This window comes from Sparus aurata, chromosome 9, assembly GCF_900880675.1.
Source record: "Sparus aurata chromosome 9, fSpaAur1.1, whole genome shotgun sequence".
Classification (NCBI taxonomy): Eukaryota; Metazoa; Chordata; class Actinopteri; order Spariformes; family Sparidae; genus Sparus; species Sparus aurata.
Genome location: NC_044195.1, coordinates 27,810,677 through 27,824,948, shown reverse-complemented (window position 1 = coordinate 27,824,948; position 14,272 = coordinate 27,810,677). Strand labels below are relative to the sequence as shown.

General features: G+C 39.5%; 1 protein-coding gene across 3 annotated transcripts in view; it reads right to left on the bottom strand.

Moving 5' to 3' along the window:
• The window catches only part of pth2ra (parathyroid hormone 2 receptor a), a 62,624-nt gene that overhangs the window by 23,093 nt on the left and 25,259 nt on the right, over positions 1-14,272 (bottom strand). For all 3 annotated transcript variants that reach the window (XM_030427365.1, XM_030427366.1, XM_030427367.1), the window contains exons 7-8: positions 11,179-11,332; positions 6,232-6,292 (exon numbers count right to left, since the gene is read on the bottom strand). In XM_030427365.1, coding sequence (XP_030283225.1) covers positions 6,232-6,292; positions 11,179-11,332 — 215 coding nt within the window. The remainder of the gene's footprint in view (positions 1-6,231; positions 6,293-11,178; positions 11,333-14,272) is intronic.

The window sequence follows — 14,272 nt, the reverse complement described above, 5'->3', positions numbered from 1 at the left end:
AGTTTAATTTCATTTGTATACAACATGAGCATAAACTTCCAACATAAAACAAGATATCAACGGAACTAAATACAAAAACCATGACATTCTGTAACCAATATGCAGTAACTATTTCTATATAAAGCCCATGTCTATGATGATTTTAGCACATTATGAACATACATTTATAAATTATCTATAGTGCTGTGTAATCAGTGCTCATGAATTTCCACAGTCCTTTACAAAAATGACCAAAATTCATTATTACACCAATGTCTATAATGTATTATCCACAGTGTATAATGGATTAAAGATCCATTAATGTTTGTTAACACCTGTTAAATTTTACAGTGTTTTGTGTTATCTTTGTTTAATGAAATTCCTGTGTTATGGGCAGAAGCTCTACATTAAAAGCTGGTCGTTAGTCAACAAACAAATGGACAGTGGTTGCTTTGAGTAAAGTTATGAATAATATAATGCATTATAAGTATGTTATTAAGGCATCATTATCATCATAATGTGTTATAATGCACTATAGACATGGGCTTTTTGAGAAGGTATTAAAGTCGTTCCTGAATTTATAGTCGTTCTAATGATCTAGACAAGTAAAATTATTTACCCTTTTCCTCTTATTATGTGTGCTCTCTTTTACTTTTCTGTGTTTTAAATAATAATAAATAATAAATAATTGTCCAATACGTTATAGTACATTACATCACACACACTTCATGCCATGTACTAATCCTGAGAGAAACTCTTGTGGGAACATTTTATGTACAAAATAAGTGTGGGGGAGTTCAGCCAGGCATTCTCTCTGTATATCAACCATCAAGTTTGGATTTTTTTTTTCACTTCAAAGGAAACCTCTCATCATTATGCAAACATATAGATTTCCATATTGCGTATTTCCCAGGGGATTATGCAAACATGATTATGCAATTGTATCACAAACATTGCGGAGACTCTAAGCCTGCCTGTGAGTTTATTTTGCATTCCCAATCTAATGTGATGGAAACGGCACAAGAGTATAGATGCAGAACATGCAGGAGTATCTAAACTTTTAATGGGTGCTACACTCTGTGAAGGTTCAGGTTAGGGGTTGTAGTTCACAGAGTGAAACTTTGTCAGCTTTAACAACTTTACCTTTTATGTATTGAATGTCAAATGTTATGAACAAACTACGTCATCCATTCATTCGAAATGTCAAGCACTGGACAATATAATACATCAACGGTAACCATGACCTCAACAAGAACCAAGAGTTTATTCAATTAACAGCACAATAGATGGACAGATGTTATAACTGTTCAGTCTTTTTAGGTCACTGAATGTAATATGAACTGTTTTGTACTGACAGGAGAGCAACAGCATGCTATTTCACTATCATAGAGTGAGTGCAATAATTCCCCTGATCTCTGTGAAATAGGGTGGATGAGGGCATTGACACATCAAAAAAGGAAACAACATAAACTAAGACAAAAATCAATGTTTGTAATATAACTGGTTGACATACAGGTGCAGTTTAATATATAGCAACTAGCAATTTGTAAGATATGGCCAGAGTTAAGTTTAAAGCACTCACACACACACAAATCAACCAACATTGTCAACAGAGTGTGAGAAAACAATAGTGTTGACGTTGATATATTATGTTTTGGAGATGTCTACTGAAGTACCATGCTAACCAGCTAGCCCCCCGCCTGTCCTGTCTCATGATGCCACTTCGTAGTGCAAGAGGCAGTAGTCTGATAGTTCCCATATATTTGACCTGAGAGAAACAGTATATGCAAGCTGTTAGCTTAATAAATGGACAAAATAAATTTGACTCAACCTTACTAAGCAGAAAAAATAGAACCATGCCTTCTGAGTTGAAGTTTATCTCTTATACCCAACTATGACAAGCTTAATTGCAAGTTAAACTCAACATAAACTTAATAAAACTCACCAAAACAGTCTTGGTTTGTCTTTCGACAAGAGTTAGTTGTGACAAAATTCTGCTTTGTCATCCCTAAAGTCAGAGTCTTGGTCTGTAAATCGCCTCCTTACTGTCGCACCTGTTGTCAAACTGACCTCAGTCTGTCTTGGAGGCTGTGTTCAGTTCCAGTTTGATGTCCTGCTATGTTCACTCTCAGGCTGCCAATTAGGTTGAGCTAAACCCCATTGGCTGTGGGGACACCTGCTCCACAGCTAATACAGAGCAGGAGTTGTTGGTTATGCTAGTAATATGCTGCCCCTTGTCTTTTGAAGCTACCTTCCAATTATGACTGTATTCTACAAATTACACCTCTGTATCACCCTTACTATAAAGACCATTTTCACAGCTTCTGCCCTCCAAGGTCTGCAGTCTGAACAGAATACAAATTTACTTAATGAATATGCCGGACTTCTGGAAATTTTCTGTACCTGCATATTGTTTTCAGGGTCACCAGTGAGTCAGAGCTCAGAAGGAACACCCAAGACAGCTCACAGCATCGGAAGATGTACAGAAGATCACAACAGTGGGCAATTTAGTGAAACTTGGAAAGCACAACATTATAGATTTCCAGCCCACAATGTTCTTGCTGTGACTCACTACTGTTGATAGACACAGTCAGTGTAAGGTTCAAGGGAATCTTGTTCTGATTGTCCGAGTTAGTGTGTCAGAACTACTGGCCACGTTCCTTTTCTTCAATTTAAAAAGTTCAGCTTTCACCGAAAGGCTTTGAATATTGTGAGAATGATTCTCATCAAACATCTCTTTGAAGCAATAAAAAAAACGCCTTGAGGTTGTACAACTAGCTTTGTTTTGATTTTGAGTATCAAAATAAGTCTGTTTCCTGAGGCTGGTGAGACTGTTGAATTGTTGTCTCCCCTCTGCATATTTGTCTGTGACGTGATGGCTTTTTAATGGCTTTTTTAGATTGCAGTTTTGAAGGTTGTTATAATAAGATTCTGCAATCTGCATTGGATGCCGTGTAGTACATTTTTAAAACTAATTATTTGCCAATCCTTTTTAACATACTTGAAGCAGTACAAACATAGGGCATGTAACGATTCTCCAAGTCCATCATTCAATTGTTTTTTAAGGTTCCTTTTTGATTTTTGTACACCAACAGTTTGACTGTACCCTGGTGGCTTTTTGCAGGTTAGGGTGAGGCAAGTCCAAAAATAAAGATTCCAGAGTTCAACAAAAAATACCAGCCTTCAGGGATTCAACAATGAACAACACAAGATAGAAATGAAGTTGTCACGAAGTTTGGCTTCTCAAATATGTCCTGAGACTCTATAATCAATCAAGGATCTCTGACAATGACATTATCTACATCGCAATGTCAATGACGTCTGTTTAACGCCCACCAGTAGAGACATGGACATTTCGAAAGAGGTTAAATATTCATACGTCTCACGAGGAGGCCTTTTGGAGATCTGTTCTCGAGCAACATGGGCCAAATATTTAATCGTCTGGCTAGATAACCCCATGGCCACAAATGGGACCCCTCTTGAACGGGTACAACGTCTTAAATATTTGAATGTCTGACTGGGACCACAACCTTTTTTTGCTTGCCTGTCGATGTTTAAGAAAGCTAAATATCTTGAAATCAAGCCAGGAACCCTTTTGGGCGTCTACAGACATCTGACGCAGTTTCATAATCTGAACCAATCTTACTGCCATACATTTTAATAGTCATTTGATATACCAGTTAAACAAAGAAAAATGCTGAATGCAGCAGCATGTTTCAAAAAAAGACAGGAAAGGAACAACAAAAGACCGGAAAAGTTGTTGAATCCTCTAAAAACAGCTGTTTGTAACATCACATAGGTAAAGAGCTTAACAGGTAACAGGTGGTAGTTTCATCGTGTCACAGAAATAAAGCCATCTCACATTACGCTAAATCAGTGCGCTTAACTAGATTAATGTGATTTACATGAACCACTTACCCTCTGAGGTAGTCACAGATCCATCACCAGGGAACAGATCCTTAGCATCAGTCACATAATTAGTCCCCCCAGGAATCCGCGATTCCGCAATCGTGAAAATTACCGCAGATTTATCGGCCGTCCGCGGATTCAAAGACCTTCCGCGGAATATCACATTTTGCATGTAGTTTTCATCCTGGTCGCTAGATGTCGCTGTCAGATAGACTGGGCTCTAGACTCACAGTAGAAGTACACTATCCACTGCATCCGGTGAACGCAGCAAACGTTTACAGAAGAAAAAACTGTTTATAATTTGGACTTGATTGCACATTTTATAATTAATGTTTACATTTACTATCTGCAGTATGCAGTAGGCACTTTCTGTTCCTAAACCTTCACCCATTTTTATGTTGCAAATAAATCTGCCCAACAAAAAGAACAACAAAGAAAATGTTAATGTTGATTATTATAAAACCAGTAATAGTAGGTTCCACAATGTTTTACAGTGTTCTGGTATTGCAATTAATTTCATAAGAGAATATTTAATTCATTATTACATTAAAATATTATGTTTTTTCTATGTTTGCGGAATTTTAACTTATAAGCCGCGGAATCAAGAATTGCTCTCCGCAGAATCAAAATTGCTCTCCGCGGAATTTAAAATTTTTCTCAGCAGATTCCTGGGGGGACTACAAAATGAACATTAAGTGAAAGGTCAGATTGTGATGTTAACAAAGGTGAAAGATATTATTTTAAAACATATGTATGTGTATTTATTATTGCTCATTGTCTGTAAACCTGTCTGGAGGGACGTTAAAGTTCAGAGGGTGGGCAGTGCATTAACAGGCCGGCTCTACTGAATCAGCCCAATCAATGCCTCATAACACCTCTGAAATGTAAAGAATAGGCAGATACACTGTGAACAGTCGGCAGTGATTCTAACTCAGCCTGAGACACTCAGTATGAAAAGGCTTTTTTTTCAACCTCTCAATAGCAGTGCTGCCAAATATTGAATGTCATTAGGTGTCTCTGAGAGGCAGGGGGAGGTTATGTTGAGCAGGAGATACCATTATATCAGAATATATGAAAACCAGCATTCAACTCAGCGGTCAAGACCCCTGATGTTGTATTATATTCTGATGAAGGTTAATCATTGCTATAGCAGATGTTGAGCTACAGTTGATTGCTGGATCAATAATTTTACCCTGAAATACTCTTTATGCACAATATGTACATACTCTTTGTGTACAATTAGTCTGTTTTTCATGTTTTGGTTTTTATTACCTACCTTACCGAATGCATTAAAACTTCAATGACGAGGTGTTTTGAGAATGTAAGGAGTAAAGTACAGATATCTGAAAATCCTACTCAAGAACAGTAACAAAGTATTTCTTCTTTGTCACTTTCCCAACTTCGGTCAAATGAGCAGCTGTAAATACTTTTCCTCCCCTGCAGGATAATCGGAAAATATCCATTGATTTGGAGTTAAACAATTTAATCTTCTTCAAATGATTCACACCTCAGCCAAGGTGATGAAACAGAAACACAGGAGAGAACCTAGAGAGACTTGGATAGAAAGTACTGAGAGCTGAACCCACATTTTGAAAAATGTATTCTTCTCTGGTTGCAATTGCACCACATGCTTCATTGAGGGGCAGAAGGGGAGTTGTCACAGGTTTGGCATGGACAAGAGATGGCACAGCAGCCGGGACCAAATGTGGCATGGCTCAATTCACATCAGTATCGGAAAAAAGCCCCAATAGACAGGTGGTTCATCCAGTGTCTTCCCTTTCTGGGGAACTTCCTTTCCTTTTGTTCAAGCATGAAATTACTCATGTGCACAAAGTCAGCTCTGTAAATAAATGGTTGTTTGAGTTTGGTGTGGAAGAGCATGACTGGCCTGCACAGAGCCCTGACCTCAACCCCGGTACAGCACCTCTGAGGAAGCAGACTTAATGTAGCTGAACTTACTCAACCCTGCAACCAGGCTCCAGAAGCCTTCAAAGCAAAGTGGAGGCAGTTACAGCAGCAGATTACACCTCATGGTTTCAGATAGAGAGGTTCGACAGTCACATATAATATTTAGGTGTATTGTTCAGTGTCTTAGAGTCTACCTGACATGACAGCAACTGTTGATTTATTCAGATGTGTTTCGTAAATTAAATGGTGCATATTTAATTGGATGTCGCGGATGATTCAAATGTCACCACGATTAAGTTCTAATTATGGCATCATGCAATTTCTCTTTTTTTGTGTTTGTATTCAGGTTTGGCCTTTAGACTCGCCGACTTCCTTATATATTCTTTTTTTTTTTGCCGTGAAAGCTTTAAGACACAGCCTGGTTTGTTCTCTCACCTTGCGTCTGCTAGCGTTGCCCTGACAATCGCCCACACTGCCACGAAAAGAGCAGGAACACCTGAAATCACACAAAAGAAGACAATGAGCTGTACTGATGTCTTGTGCTTTCTTTGTCTAATTCATTGTGTGAGTCATATTTCATAATCCCATTTACGATCAATTTCAGAAGCAGAGGTAACTGGAGACATTAACACACTTACGTCCACCCCAAATGCACTCTGTGTTTAGTATGTAGTCTAACACACTGCTGGCAAACTGACAGGCGTCATCACTCCACAAAAGCAGCAATTTCATATCTTTTACTCCCCAGAACAGCGATCAGACTCCAGCTATTGTATCTTGACTATTTCTTCTGTCAGTGGGATTCCTGTTGTCCCACTGGTGTAAAATGACACTAAGCTACTTGACAAATCTGCTCTGCTAGCCTGTGGAAAAATGCATTATTCACCCTTACTGTCATATCACACAAAAGAAGTATCTAGACTTTCAGAAACCCTCATAAAGAGTCAAGACCACTGGGAAAATCCGGTGACATTTCTTAGGCCACAAAACATTTCTGGAGCTTCATAGCACAACAGCTTTGCAGCATATTGCTTTAACCTCCTAACTGTTGAATCAGGGTTATTCATGCAGAGCCTGATGGAGGTTTTTTGGATGAGCCAGTTTGTGTTTTGTTTACATTTTTGGTTGTTTCTGTACATTTGTAAAGTTAAGTCCTGATCTACTTCAGTTGTTTAGGAGAACACTGCAGCAATGCTGATTTGCTATGAAGCCGAAATGTTTTGTTGACCACGACAATTCACCTGACTTTCCATCGGCATGAGGGTCAGTGAATATTATGTTTTAATTTAGATTTTTGGGTGAACTTATTATTTTCTTTATATTTAAACCATCTTGACTTATTAGTGGAGGCTCTTTTAAAAAAATCCACTGAGGCCTTTCCTGTGGGACACTTCTGAACGGCTTAAGACCATGGTAAGATTTGCTTACCTCAGCCTATTTACAGTTTAGAAAATCCAAAATGCAAATGGTACCCCTTGACGATTTAAGAGTAGTATAAGTATTCATGGTGCTGTAGATCAGTGGTCCCCAACCTGTACTGGTCCGTGGGTCGTTTGGTACCAGGCCGCAGAGAAAGAATAAATACATTATTCTATTTCCGTTACAAAGTTGTTTTATTTTGAAAAACGGATTCTCTTTTAACAACTTCTGTCTTTCCCTCTTGGCACGCTTGACACGTACCTGTTTCAGTCACGGTATACCCTAATAAACACACCCCATTAAAATCATTTCTTAAACAAGCCCAGAAAAAAAATTCTGTCTGCTACATTTGCAGCAGGAAGCTGAGTTGCAAACTTGAACATTTGAATGGTAAATCATGTCGCTGCTCATCAAGCAGGCAATGTGAATCGAACTTTGTCGCTGTTAAGAACTGTTTGTGCCCTCCTGAGTCGAGCTTTTAGAGCAGAGGTGATTGCATTGGATTGTGGTTGTGCAAGACCGACTGGCTCAAAGAAAAGTTCTAGATATGGGAGCTTTATTACAGTTATCATGGAACTTAAAGTAGCTGACAAGTCTTCCCCCATATTTTAACATCACAATGATGGACAGAATCTAAATTAATGCTGTATCTAATACGAGGCTGAGAGCATAATGGGAGCGTAAGAGTGGCGGAGAGTGCAGGGATGTGATAATGACATATATTCACTGTTCAACTTGATCGGGGCTACTGATGGAAATGAAAGCATTTTCATTCATTTTACCTGCTTGGAGTGAGATTTGCATCACAGGTATAGCATTGCTTTCTTTCAAACGTATGTGCTTCTGCTATCCATGTTCACAAAGAGGAACAAATTGGAGGTGTCACAGAGGTCATATTATGCTTTTTGGGTTTTGTGTTATGTAGCATTTGTTGTGCATTTAAAAGGTCTGCAAAGTGAAAAAGCCCAAAATCCAAGCCGAAGGGATTTATTCTGCTCCTGTCCTGCCTGGCCTGGTTTTGAGTTCAGGCTTTGCTTCCATAACTTATGTGCATCACTATATAACAGGGGATATATAAATATATATATATATATATATTAGAAAATATATATACACTCCACTGACATATAGTTACTGCAGTGTTATTTTAGATCACACTACCTTGTTCAGCATGACCCGCCCCACTCTGACTCTGATTGGCTACAACCTGACCATTAAGTAATTTGCATGTGCAACTCTCACCAAAGATTGAACAGAGGTGAAATGTGTCACTCTGTGGCTAAAACAGAGCTTGAGTGTGTAAAGGGATGCTGCAGCAAAACACACCACATGAGAAAAATAGGAACTCTTTAAGAGATTGAAAATATTTAAAAGTAAAAATGAAGGCAGCTATTTACAAATTATTAATCAATAGCAATTCAAGTAAGGTTTTTTGTGCAGCCAAATATCACATTGCCTGGAGGCAATCTGTGCATCATATGTACTCAGTTTCTTGAGCCCGATGATGTAAAATTGTCCCTTAAAAAAACTCTTCAACGGGAAATCATAAAAGAAACCATAGGAAGAGCAACAGAGGACTGATGTAACTGTCAGTTTCTGTTGTAAACATACAGTGAAAGCCTGGACTCCAAACCAGGCATTTCAGGCAGTACAGGAGCAGAATAATTCCCCTTGGCGTGTATTTTGGGCTTTTTCTCTTTGCAGATCTTTTACATGCACAGCAAATGCTACATAACACAAAACTCAAAAAGCATATCACAACCTCTTTAACACATTCAGTTTGTTCCTTTTTGTGAACATGGATAGCAGAAGCACAAAGGTTTGAAAGAAAGCAATGCTATACCTGTGATGCCAATCCCACTCCAAGCTGACAAAATGGATGAAAATGTTTTCATCTCCATTAGTAGCCACCATCAAGTTGAACAGTAAATATATGTTGTAAACATACAGTGAAATCTGTAACAAGCATCCTCTTTTAAAAGTATTTTTTTTACCCGCTAGGAAATTATTACTTTCTTATTTCGGAATGGAATTCACACCACCGAGTCAAAGTAACACAAAATGTGAGCTATAACAATAACAGGGTCTTTTGGCATTGGCGGAGAAAATGAAGGGTTTCCAGTGGGAAGGATGCAATGGCTCTGAGGCAATTTGAAGGTATCCTTTGGAGTAAAACCACAGAGTGTTGCTTTTACACTACGAGAGGGGTGCCAGTTTGTGTTCTCGTGCACTCACTCACATGTGCACGTACTCTATGGGTGACTCTATGGGTCCTCCCGGTGATTCATGCATTCAAGAGGTTTGTTGGACCACAATGCACTGTGGTAAGTAACACCGAGGGAAGATTATTCATCAGAAAGGTTCACAGGAAGCCGACAATTTCCAAAGCTGGAAACACATTAATGTCATGCTGCACCTCTTTCACTCTTTACATTCTACTTTTATGACCATTCAAAACACAAGCTCAAAGTCCTCAACTGTGGCTCTAAAATATGTTATTTCTCTGGGCAGCATTTTGTTGTGTTTGCGTGTTATTGCCTTCTGACAATCTCATAGAATCAGCTTTTATTTTTCGGTGAAGTCAACGACCGACTGTCGCGGCGCCTCACGTCCCCTGTGTGTTGCCGCCAAAATAAAACTGCAGTCGAACAAAGCACAAAGATTACAACCGATGTACAAATAGTCCAAACGTGTTGTGTTTGCAACCTTGTTATGATAACTTGTTGTAGTCACCTCTCCAAACCTGTGCTTGCTGCGGAGTTATCAGTGTTCCTTTGTCCCTATGTCTGGTTTTTCATTGCCCAATTTGTGATCAGATAGCCTGATTAGCTACAGAAATGCAGATCAAATGTGTTTTCCCTCTCTTTTGCACACATCAGTCACGACAGTGGCCATCTGGTTTGGTGGTTAACAGAACCATGCCCCTGCTTAAAGGGGCTCTATTGAGCTTCTGTGCTGTGCTGGAAGCCGGTTGTTAGTTTACACTGGTGGGCTCCATTTCTAAACTAACGTTAGCTTCTGTTGCTCTCTGCAGCGGCATTCAAGAAGTTGCAAGTCACATCCATTGGACTGTCGTAGAAAATCTGACCAGGGACCTTCACAAAGAAATCAACAGCCGAGCTGCATAAAACAACTCAAACAAATCATCTCCAAGCTTGCACAGGCAACGGAGAAACACAAAGGGGGTTTAATTTTTGTTCACGTTATGTTACAATCCGCTGACATATAGCCAATAAAAAGTGATTAGCCCATGTAAATTCCACCAAATCTTTTCAAGCACTTTTAATGATGCTGTGACTGGTTTTAATCAAACAGAGTCTAATCAGCCATTTAAATTCTGGCCAAGTGTGCAGAAGGTCCAAACAAAAAGACACCCGGCTGCGCCTTTTTGCCAACATGACTTCAAAGAAAAGAGCAGAGATATTCAACACTTTCATCTTCTTGTGGGAACACTCTCACATATAAGTGCTCAAGGAAAGAACAAACACGAGAAATGCTTCCAACAGTTTTGTTTCAGATTAAATATTAGAAGGTTTGGTCTGTCTCTAATATGTCTATTCATTTTGCTGATGATAATTGATTTTGATACATCTGTTTCAAAACTGCACAGTTTCATTCAAAGCGATGGGATAAAGACGTTTGACTTGCTCGAGTTACTTTGATACTCAGGTCTCGCACTTTGTATGCACCAAAGCACACAATATTAATGACCAGTGGGCTATTATATATGAGCTGTTGTCACCGCTGTATAAGACATTTTCCCTAAAATGTGGTTTGCTGCAGCAGAACGATTATGTAATGTTGCATTAATCAAAGCATTGTATTGTCTGTATATTTAATCAAAAGGCTGACACGGCAACCGCAACTGGATTGTGAGTTTGAGCTCTGCAGCTCTACTTTCCAAAGCAGCTGGAGAATTATATAAAACGTTGTTATCTCTATATGTACTTTTTTTCCACTCACCCCATCCGATGAGTATGAATCCCCAGAGGTATCTGGAGTCTGATCTGAAGGCCATGAAGATGAGGCTGTGGAGGTAGAGGCCCTCGACCAGGATCCAGTAGTAGTTTGTGGCCAAGAAATAAATGAAGAGCAGCACAGTCACCTTACAGCCGATCTGATGACAAAAAAAAAAAAATCGAGGCTTTCATCACATCGTGCGCGTACATCTTTATTTGTGTGCCTTTGCGTTGACACATTTTTCAGAGCACAGCATTTCACAACACCGGTGCAGCTCAGAGAGTCAATGATGCGATTACATTTTGAGGCGCAGGGAGGAAACATAAAACAGCAGCAGTGCAACAATAAGTTCATGGTAATAAAGGTCATCAAATCTAATGGAAGTGTGGACACCCACTTTGTCACGGCTTTGGTTTTTGGTTGATTAATTCCAGTTTTATTTTGGAGTCATTTTCTCTTGAATATTGTTGTCACTTTCAACTTTCTGCTCACCTGTGATCCCCGTGCTCTGTTTCCCTCCTGTGTTCCTCCCAAGCCTGATTTTTACTCAGTCCTCTTTTGTTACAGACTTTCGGCCACACATATTTGACTGAAAACCATTATTTTTCATCTCTATAATTAAAGATCTCATTTTTAAATAACATTGTCACTTGAAAATGAGGATTTAGTCAAGTATAAAAGCAGTGTGGTTGTAGTTAAATGAATGAAGTCATCTGCAGAAATCTGTGCTCTTTTCCGTGTTGTGGTTTCTTAATTTCTGGTCTCTGTGTGCCGGCTTGGTTTGACTCGTCATGCATCACCATTTCAACATGGCTACCTGTTTGAAGGTATCACAGATGACATTCTTGCCTTGATCAATGATGATCAAAGGAGTAGCTGTAATAATACTGAGCCCCTCAGTATTATTGAAGAATTGCCGCTAACAAAGCTCCGCCAATATGGAGTTTTTTTCTCTACAAATTCTTCACCAGCTGTAATATAACTTGACTCCTGAAACAGCTGAAAGTCAACACAATGAAACAGTAAAACACAAACAGGAACAGAATAAAGACTTTGTAAAACGCTTCCCTCTCATGTTTTCTGCATCAACGTGAGTTGAGAATTGCAGCAGGCTTGTTTGAGGGTGAGACTGGGCGCTTCTGGTGGTCTGCCACGGTCATGAGGCCTCATTGCTGCCTGCTTGGAGGCGGGACGGGCACTCTGTGGTCCAACTTTGGAAAGGGTCCATCTTCGGTTCAACACAGTGTGGTAAAACCGGTGATTGGAAAAGCCAATCAGCACTACTTGGTTTGACTCAGCAGGTCAAAAGTGCAAGTGGTAAGCCCCATTATACAGTCCAGACCAGTGGCATCGCAATCAATCACTGATGGGGCCATCCTATAAAAATTCAAATGAATTTCCAGGCCAGATAAACAACTACTGCAAATGTACACAAAAAAAGATGAAAACTGCTGTGATATCCTCAGACACACTGGAGATTATTAAAGGTACAAATCTATTCTGATGATACTCCGAACAGATCCTTGAGTTTGACGTATTTTCCGAGCTAAGCTCTCTTGTAATACCCGAATATGGTCCAGGGTTAGCCCTAACCCTATTGATCAAAGTTGTCCTTCTAACTTTCTTCCCTGCGATTTCCCGGATCTTATTAAGGCTTTTAGTTTAAGAGCACGGGTGGTACAAGGTCTGCCAGGCAGAGGTTTGGCCTTTAGAGTGAGTGGTGCACTTTCTTTTAATCCTCTGCTGATTCTCCCAGAATACCTCAACTTCGAGCTCATTCATTCAGAAACAGTGACAGGTGCACAAGCTTATTCTTTCAACAATATCCCTCTCTATCCTTCATGAGACCTCTCAAGACTAAAATTAATAATCCCTTTCTATGGCTCAATAGAGAAGCTCAGGCTCTCAAGAAAAAATAAGGAAATTGTCCCTGGGCAGCCAGTATCTTACCAGTCCCTCTTAGCATCCTAAGTAGTCATTTTCAACGTACAGACTGCTGTTAACAAGAAAAGGTTAGCCTGCATATCCAGTTTGTTTTTCAGAAATCCCCTTATTGCCAAAATCTTATTGAATGTTGCTGATTCTGTCGTAAGATGCTCCTCCCCCTCTACTCGTCGTTAATTAGGGGAGGATTTTCTGAATTGGTTTTCAACTAGTTGAGTCAGCCCAGTTTGATCTGACATGTCATATCATGAGTCATAGTGGTTACAAGCAGTACAGCTGGCATCAGTGAATTCAGCTCAAGAAGGAGTTTCAACAATTGTAAGCGCAAAACCACTTAACAAAATTAAGGAGATCTGTGGGAATTCCACACTTTTTAAATTCAGAAATTAATGTATGGATTAGAATGTAAGGAATTCAGATCAGGGGGCATTGTTTTCATCTATGGTGTTGAAAGTTGTCAGGAAGTCAGATAAGGGAATATTCTCTTCACCTGAGGTGTTGGAAGGTGTCAGGATGTCAGATGAGGGGCGATTGTTTTCATCTGAAAGTCAGATTAGACTGACACTCACTGTCTTGCAAATGTCAAAGGTTCATTGTCCTGAGGACAGCATGTCTAAAATCTGTCATGAGGTCTGCATCTGTTCTCCCATTGATACCTGACAGATTATAAGTGAAGAAAATCTGAAAGTCAACAGAGAACCTACTGTTTGGGTCTTTTCTCCGTGCTTTATGTATGAAAGAGATCTGATTCATCACACTGAGTCTGTAATCCTTCAGAGAATTAGCAACTCTCAAACTTCAGGGATGAGTATTTCCAATCTGGCGACGAGGATGGGATGGATGCTCTGCTGATGACGCCTGAGCCTGGCCTGAGGGTTAAACTGCCAACAGGAGTCTCAACTGGAGATGTGTAAAGTTCCACTCTGACAAATAGAGGACATGATCCTGCCTGAGGGATTCCAGGCCAATTTCATGCCGTGTATTGAGTTGACAAAAAAGGTCTTTTAAGCCGAATCATGATCTTTCTCTTACCTGAAACAAGTATGTTATAATGCCTAAACCTAACCAGAGCGTAAGCACCCTAGAGAATTGAACCTAAAGTAATGCAAAGGTGTAACATGAAGACAAGTAGAGTACTTGAGCTCACCTTAAA